Source organism: Convolutriloba macropyga, chromosome 3 (genome assembly GCF_964194025.1).
Source record: "Convolutriloba macropyga chromosome 3, txConMacr16.3, whole genome shotgun sequence".
Lineage (NCBI taxonomy): Eukaryota > Metazoa > Xenacoelomorpha > Acoela > Convolutidae > Convolutriloba > Convolutriloba macropyga.
In genome coordinates this window covers 46,875,960-46,898,274 of record NC_134470.1, presented here as the reverse complement: position 1 = coordinate 46,898,274, position 22,315 = coordinate 46,875,960, and the positions used below count along the sequence as shown (strand labels likewise).

Genomic DNA, 22,315 nt, shown 5'->3' with positions numbered 1-22,315 from the left:
CTGCTCCAGTGACTTAACAAATTCAACCATGACATTCGGACCACATTTGAGGTCGAAGTAAAATGGCTTTGTTTCATTCAAAGCAACGAAGAGAAGAGCATAGCTGCATGGTTTATGTTCCTCCAATGCCCTAGTAACTGAGTTTTGTTGTGTGTTGTAATTGTGGACAACTGGTTCAATTATTGACTCCAGATCGAAAAATCCAACTATCGGCGCAAACCACCGGGCTTGAACATTTTTGAATTCAAAGTTTTGCTGTTCCACTTTGGGTATTTTTATTATTGCTTGCGTGTTTTTATGACAAATTTCTTCATGTCTCCTATGTCTATCCAATGAAGTGCTGAGATGGAAACAGTTACGACACAAATGATTGTCAATGCGCTGGTTTTTCCCAAGATACTTATGGATAAGCCCCCTGATGTTGGTGATCAGGACATAGTGATGCATTGAACCATCACTTAGCAAGAGCAGATCCAGGTTGAAACTAAAGTTTCGATTATTTGATATGCGGAAAGGAATCAGTTTCTTATTCGAGTGTCGGAAAACATTAACGCGTACCTGGTTCAGCTCTTCAAATTTTTCCATTTGGTGAAAAGCCATAGGCATCATGAATTCACCAACCGGTTGTTTTGCTCTTGGATTTTTCGAACTGTACATGATTGGATTTGTTTTTTGCCTCCATGGAGCATTAGGCGGTATCAATTGTGGCCCAAATGTCTTATGAAATTGAGCTGTATAGCAGTAGAGAAAACATTTCTCGTCTTGTCGGTTGCGAATATTCAACAGGTACTGGGCTTTGCTAGTTCAGTAGGCAAGGCCAAATACGACGATGCTGCGATCGGCTTTGACCTGGCGAGTCTCAGTTCAATGTTTTCAATTCTATCTACTGTCCAACCGCTACCATGGGATGCAAAGTTGTTCAGTGCGAGCAGCATTTGTTCAACCATTCCAGCGAAACAGGGTTTGCTCAAGCCTGTGAAGTCGACCCGCTGCATTTTTGAGTTGATGTAAATTTTGATGCGATCTGGCTGACTGCTAACGTTTTCATCATTCGATGGTTTTGTGAGTTGTACCAGTGCGCTAAACTGAAGTTTTTGTGCTTGATTTTGGATGTTTAGTTGAACAACGTTTTCAATCTCATCACGTTTGCTACGCATGAAACTTAGCAAGTCTATTTCATGCTCTCCCACTGGTATGTCATATGTTTTCAACACACCGCCGAATGCTTGCTCGGAATGAAGAATTCCCAAGTTTTGATTGTTTTCAGCATCAGCATCCCATACTGGCAGTCCATGATTTTTATTCATGTGCTCCATGTACTTGAGGTTGTCTGTGAAAAACTTGTTGCAGTATAGGCAATAGCGTGGGTGGGTTGAGTTGTGTTGTTGTCTCATATGCGTCTCGAGCTCGACAACTTTTTCATTAGCAAATGCGCACTCATCGCACACGAATACGTTTGTTTGTGCATAATGTTTATGCACATCTTTCATGTGCCGACGTAAGCTTCGTTTGTCCGAAAGTGTCTTTTTGCAAACTCTACACTTCTCTGAATTCATTACAGGTGTAAGAACTTGAGACAAATAAGAAACTGGGGTGAAAGTTTTCAAGAGGAAAGAATGAAAGTTTTTTGCTGTTGCTGATTAGTTTTGATCAGATTGTTGAAAATTATATCAGTAACTTGAGTTGAAAGTTAAGGCAAAAAGCAAATGAGAAAAATTTATAGTTGGAGTGGACACATTTTTACAACACTCTCAACCAATCAGAGTGCGCGTCTTTTTTGTTTACTTTTGGGACTGAAAGCTACTGCTCCACAAATAGTGGTTGGGGGCAGCAAGTCTACCAGACTGTTGTGTCAATATCACAGATGCACTTGTTTACCTGCTTTCCTAGTTTTTGTTGGTTCATCACAGGTGATTCTGAGCTCACAGTTTTAATTCTTATTTACATAGCCTAGTTTTGTTTCACTTTCTCTACTGAATAATAGCAAATGGTGAAATATGTTTATTGACTGTTTGTCATGATATGAAAAATCCAAGCTTTAACTGGTTTATTTCAACCCGGTCTGTTTTTGCTTATTTGTTTACGGCAATGTCTCACATACTTGTCTGTTCAATGTCTGAATTTCGCCGCATCGCCTAAATCGTTCTCTCAAAAAATCATGCAAAGTCTAGCGCTAAGATTGATTGTTTATCTATCTATCTATCTATCTATCTATCTATCTATCTATCTATCTATCTATCTATCTATCTATCTATCTATCTATCCTAATTAAATTAAATTAAATTAAATTAAGAACTAGTTTAAAGAAGGAAACACAAAGTTCATACGTTGGAACACAATGAACAGCAACAAATGCAATGTTCAATATGTACAATGAGTTTGAAGTGGGTTTGTTTTGTTTAGAGTCGAGATAACTTGATGACCTTCTTCACGGGGGCATAACATTGGCTCAATGGAGGTGTTTCATCGATGTTGACATCATCAGAAAAATTGTTGACAAGCAACGGGAGACTTTCCGGGGTTTTTGTTTCTTCACTTGGCGACTGATCAAAATTCCAAAAACCAGATATTTGCTCAACTTCTTCTAGCTGCCCCAATTGATTCTCCCAAATTTCAATGCACTCATGATCGTAGTCTGCAAAAAGTTTTCTTGTTCGCTTCGCCAATTTTTTCGCATCCTGCTTTTTTGTTTGAATGGGAGTAATACATCCATAATATCGATGAGCATATGGAGACTCTTCTTGTCTTGGTGATTTTTCTGGTGTTTTTGTAAGATGAAATAAATCGTTTTGTTTTGTGTATTCAAGTATTGGTTCAATGTAATTAACTGGAACAATAAAGCTGTTTTTTGTATGCCATAATTCTGTCTGATCATCAAAGCTTTCCTTTATAAGGACAATATTTTTGAAGTTGTGACACATTCGCACAAGGGTTCGAGTGCCTCGCTCACTTGTTTTTGCAATTTCTAAATATTCAGCAGCCATATTGCTGGTGATGGATAACAATTGAGATGTTTTTTGTTCTGAGTTTAGGGATTTAAACGGTAGCAAAGCACAGAGTTTCCTTTGTAAGGAAAGTTTTATAATGACTTAACAGCACCGAGTCTAGAATCAATTCTGAGAATAAGAGAAATGAAAACTTGTTTTCATATGATATGGAACTGAATGGAGAAGCAGGATGAAAGCAAATTCTAGGAGAAGGTTAAGTAACAAAAGAATTGCAGTAATGTAATAAGGAGCCAAAGAACTAAAGAATTTTCACAAAACTTATATTGAACAACAAGAAAGAACAATGGCGGATAGATTGAAAAATTGTTGCAGACGTTTTTGTTTGTTTGACTTAGCCATTTCATCATTATTCCGTCATGTCTATAAATAGAATTATGTCATATTGAACTAAGTTGAATTGGGGTTTTCTCTGGAAATATAAATAGACTCGAGGAGGCGAGCTAATTTATCCATTGCTAATGAAAATTTGTCAGTTTTTAGATTTAAAGGTCGGGACTTGTAAAACTGTTTTCTGCTATGGCCTTTATAATGCTTGGCCCGGCGATGTTGCATTAGTGAATGGAAGTTCTTAAATTGCCTTGGACAATTGTGACATTGAATGGGTCTTGATTCAGCAGTGTATATTTTTTCCGATCTTTTGAATTTCATATTTCGTATAAACATCTAACTAATATAAATGAGTATAAATTTGTTTACACGCGTAGGGAGGGGGATTTGTTTGTTCAGCTGTTATCTTGTCTAGACATGTTGGCGTGGGGTTTGAAATTGTTTACATTCCGACAAACAGTAATGTATTAGTCATTTATCTTTTCAGATTACTTTGATACAGTTTGTCTCAATATATGCAACATTATGGGTAATGTTTTGTCTAAGGATGCTGAGTACAGCGACTTTCATTTGGATCTCTCGCTCAATGGAAAACGGCTTGTTAGGGCTGCTGTTAAGACTTATCATACCACTGGCACCTATTTATCCTTGAAATTGTTCAAACGTGATAGTGAACAAGTCGATTGGGATTTCAATCAAAAAATTACACTTTCGGCGCGAGAGTTTTGGTTGCTATGTCAGAACATAGAAAAACTAGAACAAATGCTTGATCAACCAGTTGGGTTGATCGACTCTCTTCTAAAACCGGATTCAACTGATGACTCGAAGCGTCCAGCAAAACGGGCTGGCAAAACGCCAACTCAGCGCCAGAAGAAGATACCAAAAACATCTGTAACAGTCAACGAGGAATCGGAATAATTTCTATTATACATTTTGCTTCCTGTCATTGTTTATGCTTTCATAGTTAGTTCATTAGCCTTTTCTTTTTTGTTCGTTATGGATGAGGCAATGTATGAGAACAGTCCTGAATATTTCATGAAATTTCAAAAACGTTTCAAGTACAATATTTGTGAGACGGAACCAAAACTTGAAAACACAACAATTGAAAATTATGCATATGGTTATCATTCATCTGCAACAGTTATCGAAGGTTGCACATTTGGCTCCAATCATTATCATGTTATGTATGAATTTGGTTCTCAGGATGATAATACGTTCGATTCTCTTTATGTACCTGAGGTGATACCGTGTCTCGTTAACTGTTTCAAATTACTTATTCAGCCTACGCAAAAAGACTTTGTTAAACGTGGTGCAATAATTTCACGACTACATGTTGCTGTTGAATACCTTTCAAAATCAACTTCTTCTGCAGTTACCAAGAACCAGAAACAAATTCCAGCACCCTTGAGTGAGGCAACAGCAAAATCTATTAGTACTTTTACGACCAACAAACGTTCTTCTACAGTCCCTGATGTAACTATGAAACGATTTTGCCAGCTTATGCTAGGTGAACACTCCTCAACTCTTTATCAGATAATGGATATTCTGCTTAGTGGCCACGGGAGTTTTGTGCGAGAAACCTCAAACTCTTTCATAACCTTTCAATTTTGTAAAAATTGATATTCAAAAAGTGTTGTTTGAAAATTAAATTAACTTTTACTTCATATGTTTTACAAAAGCTAGCAACTCTAATTCATTTACATCAGGTATAAATGGAAATTTCTCACTATAAAAATAATGAACAATATATGTGCAAAATAAACCACAAAGCTGGGAGTCTAAGGATTGCAATGGCGACTGAATGTCTCTTCTATGTTCCATGATATCCATCATTATCTCCAAGTCTTTACACTGTTGTAAACGGTTGAAAATATCCTTGTAGGTAGTCAAGGGTAGAGCCAACGGATCCGCAAAATATATTATCGGGTATGCATATCGTTTAGCTAGCACTACCCAGTGGGTTCCAATAGAGTTGGATCGTGATGCATTAACAATAATAAATGTGTTGGTTTGCAAGTTCAGAGGATAATTATCAGCGGCATAAACCCCTCTGAATTTGAATTTGAGGTGTTTACACTTTTTCACTTGAAGATGAATTTGATCTTCGTCCATTAGTATGTGATCATGGGAAGAGCGTTTTTAGATGCGTTTCTTGCAGAGTCAATGTAGATCGTAGATGCTTTTTCCCCAAGAAAAAATATTTCAACGTTATGAGCTAACGCTGCATCGAACTTGAGTTCGACAGACAATGATGAATTTGTGAGCTCTGTATGAATAAAGTCATGAGTTGCCTCTTGAGTGCTGGTCAGATCAAATACCATTATATAATGGTTTGCGAACTCACTCAGAGGTATTCCATGGCCATTTTCTACATAAGCTAATGCACTCATTGAATTGTAGTACAACCTCTTGTTGTCAGTTGTTGACATTGGAGTTCCAGCCGTTGCAAAACCATTTCGATAAATGGTTATCTCTCTTAAACCAAATTTTTGATAATGGAATGGATTAGCGGTGTTGGTACCGATGAATGCTGTACCAACGCATAATGCAACAATGACTCTTCTGATTGGCTCTTTAGTGAAAATATCCTCATGTTTCCAGCTTTGTTGGCCTGTTGTAGCCAAGAACGTTTTGGTAATTACTTCATTGTATCGGTAAATTGCCGGAGTTTTCAATAATGTCTTCTCAATTGCACCTACAACATTATCTGACACCGCCATCTTCCTGACAAATAAATCAGCCTCATCTATTTTAACCTTGTAGTGTTTCGCTGCGTCTTCGCTGATGACGGCAAAGTCGTCTTGGGATCTTCTCATTGAAATGCGTAAAGTAACTCCACTAACCAAATGTTTCTCACATGAAAAGAAATCAACCGCCAACTTTCCATATAATGTTATGCGTGCGGATTGTCGCACTGTTCTTTTTCTTATATCTGATATTGCTGCTGGAATAGTGCCCGGGTTTTCCTCATACTCGTAACCCTGACTTTTTAGCCAGGTTTTTTTTGCGTCTGTACCGTGAGAGAATTCAGTTTCTATGAAACTTTTGTGTGCATAGTGTCCATTAGCTGTTGAAATTTTGATACCATTTGCAGAAACAGTACAGTCGGCGAAAAGTGAATGAAGGATATTATTAGCAAAATATGGAAGATCACTGGCATTAGCGTCACCAGTTGTGTAGCGCAAATCCGTTCCATCTGTTTGAAGTATTCGACACTTGATCTCCAGGTAAATTTTTTGCAAGTCAATAAAATTGTTGCGATCACCAACAACTTCAAATTCCAATGAAGATCCTGAAGGCGAATAAAGCGGTCCTGTTTTTTGCTCGAATGATTGATCAAATGTTACCAGCAAAGGTGGTTTTTCAAATAAGTCTAAAGAACTGTGAGTAGCTTCAGATGGTATTACAATATTAGTTCGCATTTTTCACTCGCGAGAAAAAATCCAAACGACTCCTTTTTGGACGCGGTTTTCGAGAAATGATTGTTCTGGTTGAGATTTTTCGTTTTTGGTTTGAACGAGGTCTCGTGTATTGTCGTCTTTTTCGTCTAATTATTTTACGACCTGATGCAATACGGGATTGAAGAGATCCACCTATTTGTTTGCGAGCTGTTTTGGCTACTGTACTTTTCAGTGCTTGTTTTACTGACTTTCTTTTGGTTGCAACTTCTACTAACTCTGGTGCTCCCTGAACCAATAAGTCACGCCCAATCTTTTTTGCTGCGGGCCAGAGAAATTTGCGTGCTAATGGCAGAGCAACTCTTCCAATACCTGCAGCAAGCGCTCCAAAACCGCTGCCTCTTTGTCTGTAGTGTCCGGAAAAATGCGGCATTGATTGAGATGCTTGATTGCTGTAGTATGCCTCCATATCAAATAATTTTTTGAAATTTTAAACTGACTATAACTTTTCCGGTTCCAGTAAAAGGAATTAGTTTTCCAGTTTCGTTTCTCAACTCTACCTGGATGTTCTGAATGTTGTTTGATAATATTGGCTTGTAATCCAAATTTGTGTAGGACTTGTGGTGTATGGGTGTCACTGTGTTTATGCTACCGTTTCTCAAACGTCTTTCAGACTCAATGATTTTTATTACCGGAGCTCTCACATCACCAACGTTCTGATGTTCAATTATATCAATGCATACAAATATTAGCTGTGATCCACAAGTAATATCAACTGGAAAATCTCCAACATGTCGGTTCAAAGAGTTGCCTGCATTTTCTGACTTGTAACCAATATGAATAAAACCATGATTCGAAATATCTCTTATTCCTTTAAAACCAAGAATACTGGGTACTTCTTCATCTTCGAATGACAAACCTTCGTTAGGTCCAAATTTCAAAACTAACTTTTGCGTTACAGTGTCAAAATCATAGTCAAAGTGTTTCAATTGAGCGATTCGAAAAATTTCTTCCAGAAGCTCTTCTGAACTGTTGTATATACCTTTGCGAATTCTTCGAAGTTGTCCGGTGCGGTTATGTGAAGCATCAAGTTCAGCGCCAGAACTGACATACGCAACTATTTCGGCTGAGTTTACATTATTGATGTTTGATGGAAATGATATTGAAGCAAGGGCAACTTGCCAATCTCCATCTAACTGTAATGGTTGGACAAGTTGATTTCGAAACTTGGCCATAGTATTATTGGTAAAAATTCCCATTGATGCATTCGATATCAAATCAATAGTAAATTCTTTATTAATACCCATGTATAGTCTTTGACAGGAATGACGTTCACTTGGACTAATTCTGGTTCGTAATATTTACCTTTAATTATAACTTTGTTTGCGTCTATAAGGTTGTATGTTGGTGGACTGAGGGTGGCAACCTTGAATACTGTGAAGACTTCGTCTGTGTAATTTTGTTTATAACCTTTCCTAAACATTTCGTCTGGCTTTGCAATCCGAACCAGGTCTCCTTCTTCGTATTTCGGCTTGTAATTTTTTGTGCTAATTGCTAGGGATATTAGAAACGGTTCATGTTTTTTAAAAGTTTTATTAGGTGCAAGTTGGGTAACACGATTAACACGACTGTTTATAGTATTTACAAACTGGGGCAATTCTTTAATATAAGTCCAAGTCCAATCTTCCTCCAGGTATTTGTGAATAATGTTTTTGAGCGATCAAATATTCCTCTCAGCAAATGCCGATTTGGTTTCGTTTTCTGTTGTATATAAATGAATCTCCTTCTTTTCACAAAATGTTTTGAATTCACCTTTAAACTCGGATCCCTTGTCTGTCCAAACCCTTTCTGGTTTTTTCTGTTTGATCATTTGTTTGAACGCTTCAACAGCATCTTTTGCATATAAAGCTTTCATTGGTTGCACCCGTAGGTATCGCGATAAAACATCAACAGCCACCAGTAAATATTTGACTCCATTGTTGTGTTGGGCAATTTTATCCATATACGCCACATCGACAGACCAGATTTCGTTTATTCTGTATGCAACAGCTTTTAGTCTCGGAAAAGTTTTTCTGAATTGTTTGTATTTTGTGTATGGGGCTTTCGACTGAAGGTATTGAACCACTTTGGATCTTGGTAAACCACTGGCTTTCTTCAAGTTAGCAATGCTACCAAAAGCTGCACTACCTTTTGTGTATAATTTGTTCAATTGTTTAACGTGAGAGGAAGTAATTTGTCCACGAGCTAGACGGTTGGATTTCGTCTTTTGCATCTTCAAAGCTGCCTTCATCGTCGCCAGAAGCTTTTGATTCTTCTGTTCTCGAGACTCCTGATTCTTCGTTTTCTGGTTCATCCTCAAACAACTGTAACTTTTCGTTTAGTGATAAGGCAAGAAATTTTTTGCGTATGTATTACAAGTTAATTGTGAACTGATATCTAGAAAGGTCAGGACTTTGTAATGTTCAAGTGAAAGCTTAGATGTTGTTTGTTGTAGATCGTAAAGAAAATCTGCGACAAGAATTCCCGTGCTTGACTTATTAACCATTAGTCTTGATGTCTGATCCAGCGATAGAGATTCTGACTCTTCTATTTTTTCCAATATTATGCTCGCTTTTTCAAACTTTTTTCTATCAAGGTGTTTAATATCTCTCAAAACTCGCTCCCTGATTTCAGTTGAAATTTTTGTATCAAATTTGTCATCTCTAGTCTCATTCAACTCATCTTTGATATTCTCCAAAATATTATCGGTCTGCTGTTGCGTGTCTTGTTGCGTGGTAGAAGGTGCTGGTGGAGACTTGCTTCTTTGCAACAGTGATATTTGTTTTGCTTTCTCTCGGACATTTTTATTGTTGAGAAGTTGGGCAATTTGAGGTTGTTCATTCGCATACATTTGACGAGGAATTAGCACAAACTCTTCAGTGTGCATTTTGCTCCAGAAAAGCAATACAAGGTAACGCAATCAGTTTAATTAGACGAACTCCAGAATCTGATCGAAAAATTTTGATTCTCTCACTTTTTTCAACTCGCCTGTCTGCAAGTTTACGTAGTGGTTTCTCGAATTTTTTCAATTCAACTTTATTGATTGGTACAACTCCAGAGAGCACGTTCATCACACAGTCACTCAAGAACCAAATGAATTCGCCCTGATGTAATATTTCTATTTGAGCTGTGTTCTCCTCTTATTTGCCCATTGCTTGAGCATAAGCAAATGTTTCTTTTTCATTTGTAATTGTTGTAATGACTGCTTCAGGGGACGAAATGTAAAAAATAGAAGGATCCGGTCCAATTAGTTGCGATGAAAAACATAAACCCTGACTGGTTTTTGGGTCGAGATCAATCATCAAATGTCCAAAGGGCTCCGCAGTTGCTAGTTTGTATGCTTCTTTTATCAGGTGGAGACAATTCAACTGTTTTCCAAGATATTCAATTTGTTGAATGTCACGAAGCGACTTGAATAATATTATGTGTGTTGTATTCAGATCAATGGTTCTGGACCATTTGCTTTGATGGAACAAATTATGCTTGACGTATATAACATGTAATTTGGGATGGCGTCCTGAGGTAGCTATTTTTACAAATTCTTTATCGTTGAAGATTTCTTCACATGAATCGTCATAGATAAGCAGACAATGTGATAGATTTTTTGTTATATCAAAGCCTGAGTATTTTAGAAACTCAATCCCTGGTATAACTCGTTGCATATCTTTGAAAATTGGTTGGAACTCTTTGTAAAAATAATAAATTTTTTCAAAGCGTGGATAAAAGGTCGAACCTTTTAGCATTCGAAATAAGAGTTCTGTTTTACCACAACCACTTGGTCCTATAATTGACATGAATATCCTGTCATGTGTAAGAATAACTTTGTTCATAGTTTGGGATTAGGTAAAATGTAACCAACTAAACTCGATAAGAGAGCAATCCAAATTGATTTCTCTTCACAGCTTTCTGATAATAGAAAGAGCATAGAGAAGCAAAGAATGATCATTAAGACAATGATACTAACTTGAACAAAAAATATTACTTCGGACCTTGGCACTGTTGAATTTGAACAACAACGCCATGGTGGCCTCTCTTTGTTGTTCACATCAAAGACTAAATTACTGATACCTGCGTCAGCCTCGTCTCTTTGACTCATTGGAGAAAATTTATTAATTGAAAAGTGAATTGAAACAAGGACGATATAAAATGTTAAATTTTTGAATTATTTACTGGGCAACTGTTTCATGTACCAGAACTCAAACAAATTGAAACCTTTAATATGACTTTTTATCTCTAGTTTATAACAAACGGTTGATGAGTCATTTTCCTCGAACGATGGTTGATTGAAGACTTTTTCAACTTCGTGGTGCTCCAAGACATATAACCGCAACTCATTCGGCATCTCATTAAGTGATATCTCACGTTCTGGTGGTGTTTTTTTCAATCTAAATTGAGGAACTTTTTTGTCCGCCCATTGCTTCCAACGTGGGATTCGCTGCTCTTTGGGGTACTGCATAGGCTTCTGATTTGTTTTGTTCATAGCCATAATTGAACTGATTCCGATGTTCTCGAGCTCTCTGTTTATTTTTTACGTACAATTGGAAGTGATAGAAATTATCTATCACGGGCAGGAAAGCCCTAAAGCTGTCCAGCTCGTCGGGAGAAAGAGTAATGGTTGCAAAATAACGTTTTGCTGCTGTACTATAAAGCGAGTTGTAACGCGATTGTTGTGCTGTGTTTGGCTTATTGTTGAGATAGTTCACTCGGTTCTGTTGATCACTTGAAATATTTTTCTGTATTGGTGGAGAGGGATCCTGAACTCTGTTGAATATTACAATCGGCTGATCGTCAAGTGGAGTCAAGCAAGTGAATATCTTCAAGTTGTCTGACAGATAAGTTGTTAAAGTTGCCGTGTCTTCTCTGTGCATCACTTTGTGTCCACTGTGAAAATATTCTTGCTTTACGTTCCGCGCAGTGATTTGATAATTGATCGTTTGTTGAACGAAAGTTTGAATGATGATAACAGGAGGGAACTTGTTCTTCTGATATTATCTCTGAGATTCGGGGACAATTTAGATCCTCCAGATTATAAACAGTTTTTTGTAAAAGCTTACTGAGGAGCTCACACTTTTCAATGCCTTTGGCAAAAAATTTTTTTCGTGTGAATCGGAAACTGAAACTCAGACAGATTGTTTTCAAATCACAGTAAGGTATATCACCTTCGTCCCAATCAAGACCGTGTAGGTCATTGGTCAGCCAAATAACAGTTTGTCTATCGTGTGCGGGTAAGTCAGCGAATTTAAGCGGCGGTTTGAAAAATATTGTATCGTTGTAACTGGAACACAAACTGAGTTCTTTTATAATGAATCCAAGTGACTTGAGTTTGAAACCTTCGAGATCAAGGACAATAATATTTGTGGTTTTGCTGCCAAAATTTTCTAGCATTCCAATTCACGAAACAATTGTGAATGAAAAATTTTCACTGATAGAATGAATAATATTCCTGTCAGGTGTCCAAAAAGACAATTGTTTACTGGTGAGTAACGGAAAGCGTAAACATATCCAGGGCCTTTGCTTCGGCAATCTTTTATAAATCCAGCGGCGTCATGCAATGCAGCATGAAGTCGTAGCACTTTGCTCCGTTTCAATAAGGGATCTAGTCTTGAATTATCAATTCCAATGAAACCACCATAGGGTCTAAATTTAAGTGCTATTTCTCCGTCAACTTCTGGATCTAACAAAGAACAAGCAGCTACGAAATATAATTGTCGATAAGATATGTGTGTATAATTTATGTTACCTCTCAGTGATAAAACTTTCTCATGAATGAGCTTGATGTCTTTTGTTCCTATTGGGTTCATTATTTAATGTTTACTGAACGTGAGCGTTTAGAGTTTTTGTTTATAAATCTTTCAATTCTGATTGGTTGTCAACTTGAATAATAAATCAAGCACTCCGGTTGGTCAATTTATTTTGGAAAGTTTTGTGACCCTGAACATGTTTGGGCATGATCTGATGACTCTCCAATTAATATATCATTAATGATTTTATACATCTACTAACAGGTTAGTTGTTTTACTGTTGTTTTCACCAATTTATGTATGCATTTATGGACATAGGTGATTATGACCATAATTGTGTACATACTTAGGTAAAAACTTGTGTATGTATAAAAAAATGTGACCCTGGATCCAGGGTCACATATGTATGTATGTATGTATGTATGTATGTATTTATGTATGTATGAAAGTGTGTGTGTGTGTGTGTATGTATACATGCATCCATACTCACATATATAGACACTCACATACACATACAAGCGTACATTTACATACATAAATACATTCATACATGCATACAACAATACACACAAACATATATACATACATGAATACAAACACATATATACATATACACGTTACATATATACATGTATATACATATATACATTTACATAATACATACATACTTGCATACATACATACATACATACATACATACATACATATACATATACATATATACATGTACACAATACATATATACATGCATATACATATACATAATACATACATATACATACACATATATACATATACACAATACAAATATACATGCATATACATATACATAATACATACATATACATACACATATATACATATACACAATACATATATACATGCATATACATATACATAATACATACATATACATACTCATATATACATATACACAATACATATATACATGCATATACATATACATAATACATACATATACATACACATATATACATATACAATACATATATACATGCATATACATATATATATGTATGTAAATATGCAAAATAGGGGGGACATTTTATTCAGATTTTCAAAATTTTCAAGTGTCCCACCCCGGTGTTGTTGGGCCGAGAAAATCAGGCTTCCAAAAGTGTCCGTCCCCCCCCCCCCCGGTGAGGTTCTAGTCATTTTTTTATACTACTGTCCTGGAATTAGGCTGGACAATAAAACTTGACCTGGAATTTGGCTGGACAATAAAACGTGTCCCGGAACAATAATTATTTTACTTGTAATTTTATTGCTTATAACGTAGTCAACATTCATTCCCCTTCATTTTTGTGATATAGAAGAACCAACAATCTATCCAAAATCCGAACCTTTTTTTATAAACAATAATAAAATATAAATTTGAAAGCGAAAAATGAATAACGCGACATTTTTATCACGGCTAATGGGAAGAAGACCACTACAATTAAACTACCTTTCTTTCAATAAACTATAGTGGCAACATAGTCCAGCTGCAATAACTTAAAAATTGCAAAATTTCTTAAATCTTGACAATTTTTCAACTTTTTTTAAGCTGGACTGTTCTGATGCAATGCTGTTTAGTCTTGCACCGGAGCTGCTTCTGTATGTACAGAAGCAGAAAAACTATAAAAAAATCAGAAACTGTTAAAACAACAGACTTACGGAAAGACCATGCACGACCCAAGATAACTATGAAAAGACCCTGTTTGATACCCAAAATACCTATGAAAAAACTTTTACTCGGCCCTATGAAGACAAATTAATCCCAACTTTAACTAGGATCCTCGACCGTGTAACTTTTTTCTATATCCCCCCCTCCCCACCTGGAATCAATAGGTCTTTTCATAATTCCAGGTTTAGACTAGGGCGTGAGCTTACTTAAATGTAAATTATAAACAGTTGATAATTAAACTTTTCGATTGTCATGAATATCTGCACACAAGCAGACAATGTCGCCTGAACAAGCAAAAATGGCAACAATTTCGCGGAAGAAACTCTGTATTCCACTTTTATTTGTACTTAGGGACAAGCAATTCTTTAAAGAAAATCATTAAAATTAATTCATAGAATTCCAATCTTGCAACATTTGCAAGCTTTGAGTTCGAATTCACCTGCAAAGTTTGCAACCATAATCCGTACCTACACGTGAAGAAAAAAGAGTGAATTCCAAAAAGACTTGAATTCTAATTGACATCAGAGTATTAGGCGATTCAATCAGGCAATTTTTGATTCTTTGAGCCCGATAAAAGCGAGCTGCAATAAAACGGAATAAAAGTTTGTTTTGCTGCCTTTTATTCGTCATATGAATCGTCGAACATCACTGGGTGGTCGCAGCAATGGACCATGATTGGCAAAACGTGCACTTCTGTGCAAATTGAGAAATCTTCGCCATCAAAAGTCACGATATGACTCATATGAGCAATTATAAAAATTATTGAAATCATCTGATAATTTTATGCTTTATTGCAAATTTATATTTGTCATAAGAAAAAAATGATGTTTTATTAGTACACTGGATCAATTTTAGCCCAATACATTAAGGAACTGCAAATTCTAAATTTTAATTTTTAAATTTTTTTCGCAGAACAACTTCAACTTCAAGCTACAAAGTGAGAACAAAATCAGTAAATTAAATGCATGTGTAAAAACAATTCTGCAAATATAATTTCACAACAAATTGATAACTTAGACAATTTGAATACCATTTCGTCGGATCTATCCTCTTTACTTAGATCGAAAGCGCACTCCGATTTGTGATTTCAGTCCATAGACTGTCTGTAATTTACATATGTCGTTCTCCTTTAAATTGGACTATAATGCAGTCACATTCAAGTTTCTTAATCGGGTCGAGATTTTCACTGAAAATTATGTTAGAAATCCGCTGGCAGTCGCAAAAAAATATTTTTCAGCGGATAAATCTTACGTAATTATACGCCTAATGTACTGAATTTTCAACACATTTCTTACATAATTTGAGCACTTGTCAACAATTTAAGTGGATAAATATGCAAGATAATTTCGCTAAAAAAAATTCAGTGCCTGACGAGCATGATCTTTTCATTGGTAAAGCAAATGGCTTTTCTGCTTTTTGAGAAGTGAAAATTTTCAAAAAAAACTCTGTTTCGTGACATACAGAAGCAGAACCTGAGTGAGACTAACCAGCATTGCAAAAAAGAGCAGTCCCATTAAAAACCGTGGGAGAGCTGAAAAAAAACTTAAAAATTTTGTCCACTCTTAAGATGAAACAGTTATCGCAGCTGGAGTATATTGCCACATTATATGATAGAAGGAAACCAGGTAGTTTAGCTGTAATTGTCGTCCTTCCCTTAGCCATGATGAATTAGTAAGGCTGTTCACTTTTTTTTTCATTCCAAAAAATGACTAATCATTTTTTTTTAAAATAATGCAAATGTTTGATTGATTCATGGCTCTTCAGAACTGCAAAAGATGAAGGAGCGTAAAAATGTTTTATCTCTGATAAACTACATAACTATTAAGTAATTCTCGGCCTGCTTCTATGTCTGCTTTCCTTTACTTCGGCGTACGTTGCATTCACGGGAGAAAAAACGGTAACAGAGCATAAGGCTCTACCCATTAATATATTGGATTTGATAACGGTGATAAATATGATAATGATATTCATAACTATAATGATAATGATAATGACACTATATACATGATTCGAATGAGTTGATTATGCAGCTTAGTCAGAAAAGCGTAGAAAATAGACAAACCAACTATTCCATTCACAGCAAGTATTCACTAACCAAGTCAAAGTAAAGTATCTAGCTGTTTTTCGCTCTTATTTTGATGTTTTGACCAAGAACGCGTTATGCGTGTTTAAGGAGTTCTGCTGTGAAATTATATGAATAATTTGATATCAAAACTTCTTAAACACCTTTAACACGTGATTTGGTTAATAATTTTTTACATCCGTGCCTCTCATCCGTTGGGGATGTAGTATGGAAATCGCAAGCCAATTTCTGCTGCAAAGCGCCCACAGGACCTCCAGGGACAGTTTTTAATACACCTTTCTGAAATATTTTTGGCCTACTGACCCATTTTTAGAGATTCTTCTTGCTTGTCAGACAAGTCTGTAGGCAGGCAAGCCTAATTTTGAAAAAGAGGTCAGATAAGCCGATAGTTTTGATATTTGTATTATAAATTTTCCCTGGCTGACTGTTGGGCGCCCTTCAAGCGCGTCGCGGCTTCGCCGGGATGAGCGACCCGCGATTTCCAGATTACATCCCACAGCGGATGAGAGGCATGGCCATGGACATCGGTCCGCTAGTGGTCGCATTCACTAGATCTCTACGGAATTTTTTTATTTTTGTTTCTTTGATTATCACTTAATACATTATAATTTGAAAATACTATACGCTACCTTGATTATTAAGGTTAGCAATGTATTTTTTCCGAAAGATTACATAATTATTATATAACTTTCCGCTTGCTTTTACGTCGACTTAATTTTACTTCGGCTTACTTTGCGTTCACCTGCAGCCTGTCGGCCTGCTTGGTCTCCACCAGACTCTTAGCTCCAAACAAAAATCACACTGACACTTTCAGGATTTGAGATCCGAATTGGAATTAGAGTTTTTGACGAAATATTGTTATCTTGAGACATAAAAGGAAAAAGGAAATGCTAACATTAATCATGCTTAGTAAAAATAATTCTTCTGTTCATTACGAGCTCTGCTAACGAACAGCTTGTATATAAACCAACAGAATTACCAAGTTACAATGACTGAGGTGTAAGGGTTCGCAAGATAGTTGGCTCGAGTCCTCTTAGCCCTAGATACTTGTGTCAATTGTCGTTGGCGGTACATTGGCGGGTTGTCTCATACTAACTTGTCGAAGGAGTTCTATTGCGACAATGGTGACCAGAGCTCCTCCGGCACTGTCTCCAAACAACTGAATATCAGTCTTATCAATGCCTAGATCTTCACTGTTATCAAACAGCCATGTCACCATCTGAACACAGTCTTGCACAGCAGTAGGAAACAGGTACTCTGGTGCCAGTCTGTACCTGATCAGGAACAACTCTTTGCCAGTCTGCGTCTCGAACTCCTCTACACTACCAGATAGCGCCTCTGAAAATTGCATTGGTTCTGTAATTCTAACTTTTGATCAAAATCAGGACGCAAAACTGATCATCATTTTTATTGACAACAGCCTATCGTTTGATTTCTGTTAGAAGGTTGAGAGAGAACAACCTGATGTAAATTGTGCATAAGATAAGCTTAACATAGCTTGACAAGAAGCTCTACTTGTTCAACGTATACTTGGCTAGAGAAATGAAGCCTTGAGGAACAAGAAAGAACGTAAGAACGGGATATAAGAGATGCCCAAGTTCGAGAGCTTAAGACCAGTTGGTGTAATTGGGTAGCACACTAGGCTTGCAAGTAAGAGATGCTGGTTCGAATCCAGTACTGGTCCATTTTCACAGTAGTTGCACCTGAATAGACCCCCTAACAATTTCCAAAGCCAAAATGAACTGGAACCACTTCGCCGAATTGATGGAGTAACCTCAGAACAGAATTTCGAACGATGGTTTTCCAAATTTTTGTACGACCTTTGTCCACACTGCTATTCAATTGTTGAATTGATTTGGAGATATGTAGATATGTCTGCATGAATATAATAGTTCTCCCCAGCATAGGCAGCTCGAAGATTTTAGAAAAAGCAGAAATACGAATCTAACTTTAGGCGGCCTCGGGACACCAAGGTAGACTGCTTAGGGACGATCCGATTAACTGTTCTAAGATTTTTCGGAAAATAAATGGGATAACTATATGCCAAGATTAATTTTTGCAATGCCATTTTCAAGCTCTTCGCCTCTAAAATTGTACTACAAATGAGATTTTCAAGAAATCCTCTGTTTATAAAAGTTAGTGATGTAGAAAAAAATGGCCGTTATGTCCCATTTTCTGCAACTTGCAAGACTTTTTTTGATATTTTTCCGCAATTTGGCTTTTTTTCATCATCTTTTGGGATATTATTTTTGCTTTTTTTTCAAGTTAGACTATTTCTAGAGTACCTCTGAAAAATTACTTTTATTTAACTCAATTTTCAAAAACTAAACATGATAACGATATGGCAAACACTTATTATAATCAGACAGTTTTTGACTGTTTTGTGTGCACCCAGAAATTTGAACACATCTTACAAATTTCTGTATCTAGATTTTATGAAAAAGAAACTACAGCTAATTTTTCGAAGTTTATTGTTGACAAAAATTGTGTCGTATAAATTTTGCGTCATTTGCAACCTCTTTTGAGAATTTTAGTCAATTTTGGGTGTCTTCTATTCATTCCATTGTGTTGTGTAACGCAAAAAAAAGCATAATTTTTGAACACTTCACTACAAAACTAAAACCAAATCGTACTGAGTACATATATATATATATACATATATATATATATATATATATATATATATATATATATATATATATGTATAAATATATATATATATATATATATATATATATATATATATATATATACGTGTGTATATATATATATATATATATATATATATATATATTCAGGATGATCGATGTTTTCCGCACGCATGTATTAGAGTCAAGAAAGGAAGCAAGTGCGAAAAACGCTGACACGCTCAAACGCTGGTATATACGCCAGTAGTTTTTGCATTCTAAATGTGCGTAAAAATGGTGACAAGTCTATGACTGTAATCCTTTGATCTCACCGCCGACTGTAATTTAGTCCTTTAATTTGGGGCAATTAGTCACCAATCCACGCATTGCTACTGTCAATGAATTTCGCATTAAGTACTTAACTAATTTAGTTTCTACTATTTATTCACATTTTGTCTGCAATGTTTGCTTTGTCACTAATTTCAGCAAAACGTAATGTTCTCTCCGTAAACTAATTCCTTTATAGAGTACTAAAACTTAAATCAGTAAGAGAAAAATAGCAAATCTGGTCTTTAATCTAAGAAATTTGCAAAATATTCCATATTCAGCAGTTTTCCAGGCTAAAGAAATACTTGCTCAACCAAAGAAAAATTTTGGAAATTTTGTGGTTTTTGGAAACAAGCATTTAACCATTTTTGTTGTCTTGGTACTTTTTCATTAAAGTTTGGCCATATGGAATTGATACAATTTGTTAATTTAATTACACTAACAGTACTAAGCTAAATTTGCTTAAAGCTAACCTGGTGTGTTTTTCTAATCTTAGATTCAAATGCAAAACTAGATTTCGTTAAAAAAAATCTTTTTTTTCTATTTTCTGGCGTTTCTTCTCACGTGAAGTAAACAATACTGCTTAATTTTTCTTACCTCCTTAATCCCAATTGCCTGACAATTCAGATGACGTATCAGAAAAAATATTTCTATCAGTGTTTGTCTGCAATCATTTGAAGCAGATAAAATCTTTTTACATTTTTTTTTTCAAAACGTAAAAGATTCCTCTATTTTTAGCTCCTCGTGACAACGTCAAATAAAATGAAAGAGTATGATTGATGATGTTTTTCTAATGTTTTTAAAGTAGGCTGCGTACAACTGTAATAGAAGTCTTGGATTGAGGACTTTTCAGATAAGAGAAATGAAGAAAAAATCTAGATAAAGCGATGAAAGCATCCACGCAAAGACTGCGTCGAGTGCATTCATTTGATTTCGTTGAAAAGAAATTTATACGCATTAATTTTCAGCACTCATTTTTTTCAGTTCTTGCTTTTGAGCAATTTTAGTCAGCAGCTCCACTTTTGGTGCTAGTGTTTATTTTTTATTGTTATAATTGTGTTTTATATTGCGCAAAACGGTACATTTTTCTGAAGTTTTGAATAATATGCTAGTTGACATAACGAAAACAATATTTGATTTTTGGATGCTTTATGCATCACGACACTCCTTTACGAAAAAATCAGTGCGGCCAGTATTAAGTGTCCCATATTCTTAAATCTGAAGCTGTGCTTTCCTTGTGAGCTATGAAAAACGGCATGGAATCTCTTGAAGGCTTAATTAAAAATCATGGACGAGGCAAATTCTTGGTGAGCATTCATAAAATGTCTATTTTGAGCAATTAAATTTTGAAAAATAGTACAATTTTTCCCTGATATATGTAACTGTTGTTTCTAGAGAGCAGTTGTATGCTTAAGTCTCTTTTGGTAAATAAACTTTTTCAAATACTTATTGTTTTTCAGCGTCATTAAGTGGTCCTCGAGCTACCCGTTTTTTGGTGTTCTTATGTTCCTTTTATGTTCCTCTCTATAACTCATAATGTTTTTTCTGGCGTGCTCTAATTTTCGCAATGCTTTGTCTTGCTCTGGCCATCATTTCTGAATCGGTTGAGATTCGACGTTAAAAGAAACTAATGAGCTCTCTAATAAGACTTCATCGAGGTTTTTCCTCTGTTATAAATTATGTCACAAACCTTAACTTTGGTTTACAAATCGGAAAAAAAACATATATAATATAACGTATTAAAACGTATATCTGAGCAAAAAAGCGATCGCATCTGAACCTTCTGAGCCTCGCACATATCTGTCATGCCACATATGGCGTGAGCCTTCCAAGTAAGAAAACATTAGTTAAAGTGACCTGGTGATCCGAATGTATATCCTCCTCCATGTAAGTACACAACGGCGCCTTTCTTTTGACCCCTTTGCTCTATTTCGTGGGTGTCTTTTTTGTGCCTCATAATCTCCCCATTTCCATCTTTGTCCTTGTGCACGCTTTCCAGTTCTAGTTGGCCTTTGTTACCCAGTATCACATTTCGGAGTTTCATGACCAAGCCCACGGCATCTCTGAAGCCGGCACCGTTATCGATCAACGAAGAGGGCAGCTGAAAAATTGAAGTTTTATTTTTGAATTGACTCTACTCTATCTAGGGCAAATAAACCAATAAGACACTTGAGTTGGGTACATTTGAGCCATTGTTGCCTGACCACATTCTTTTACCCGACTCAACTGGGTCTGACTAGCGCTGTCTTGAGACAAATGACAAAGTACTCAATATGAGTCAAACTATGATTATTTTCTTGGCTCTGGCTCTTGGCAGCTTCATTTAATTTTAGCATTGGACACTTGGCGTTATTCGTACGTGCGCTACTGAGAGGTATTCAAGAATGATGCTAAAAGTGAAAATACAGATTAAAGCTATAAAAAAAACAGTTTTTACTTATCTCTTAATCCAGCCCCCCTTCCCACGCTTCCTTAAATTCGCCATGTGGGTGGAACCGTGTTATGTGTTGTTGGCTGTGTAGCTTGAAGAAGGATATTTGTAAAACGGTTGAAATCTAACTATTATATCCCCATCTCAGCAAAACGTGGGCTCCCCGGAGCAACCTGCCATTTTAATTCCCACCTCATTTGGCGTTTTGAAGTAAATATTAGGAGCAAAAACAGCAGTATAAAACGCGCAGGTACAGAAGCAACCAAAAACGTAATCTCTGTTGACACCAATTCTCATATGTTCCAGGAGGCACGTGCAATAAAACTGTAACTTTGAAACTACAAGTCATAATGCTGATTTAATAGATGTAATTCAAAGGTTAGTAAATGGACGACTTTTTCTTGGTAGCAAAAGAAGATTTGTTACGCAAATCTTACGACACATCTGAACTGTTGCCAAGGAACAACAGTTGATAAGCGTAACCAGGCTTATTTTGCCAAAACAAACTTGATTCCTGGGGTCTTTTTTGAAATGCCACCAATACTGGCTTCAGTGAAGCAAATTGATTAGCCTGATTCTCAGACGTCCAGCCACAGGGTCACTAACGCCCAACTGTCAATATTAACTGAAGGCGGAACACCGCACAT

General features: G+C 36.1%; 1 protein-coding gene across 1 annotated transcript in view; it reads right to left on the bottom strand.

Moving 5' to 3' along the window:
* The window catches only part of LOC142337093 (arylacetamide deacetylase-like), a 53,561-nt gene that overhangs the window by 8,236 nt on the left and 23,010 nt on the right, over positions 1 to 22,315 (bottom strand). Inside the window, exons 2-3 of the mRNA XM_075386172.1 lie at positions 21,095 to 21,338; positions 17,380 to 17,621 (exon numbers count right to left, since the gene is read on the bottom strand). Coding sequence (XP_075242287.1) covers positions 17,380 to 17,621; positions 21,095 to 21,338 — 486 coding nt within the window. The remainder of the gene's footprint in view (positions 1 to 17,379; positions 17,622 to 21,094; positions 21,339 to 22,315) is intronic.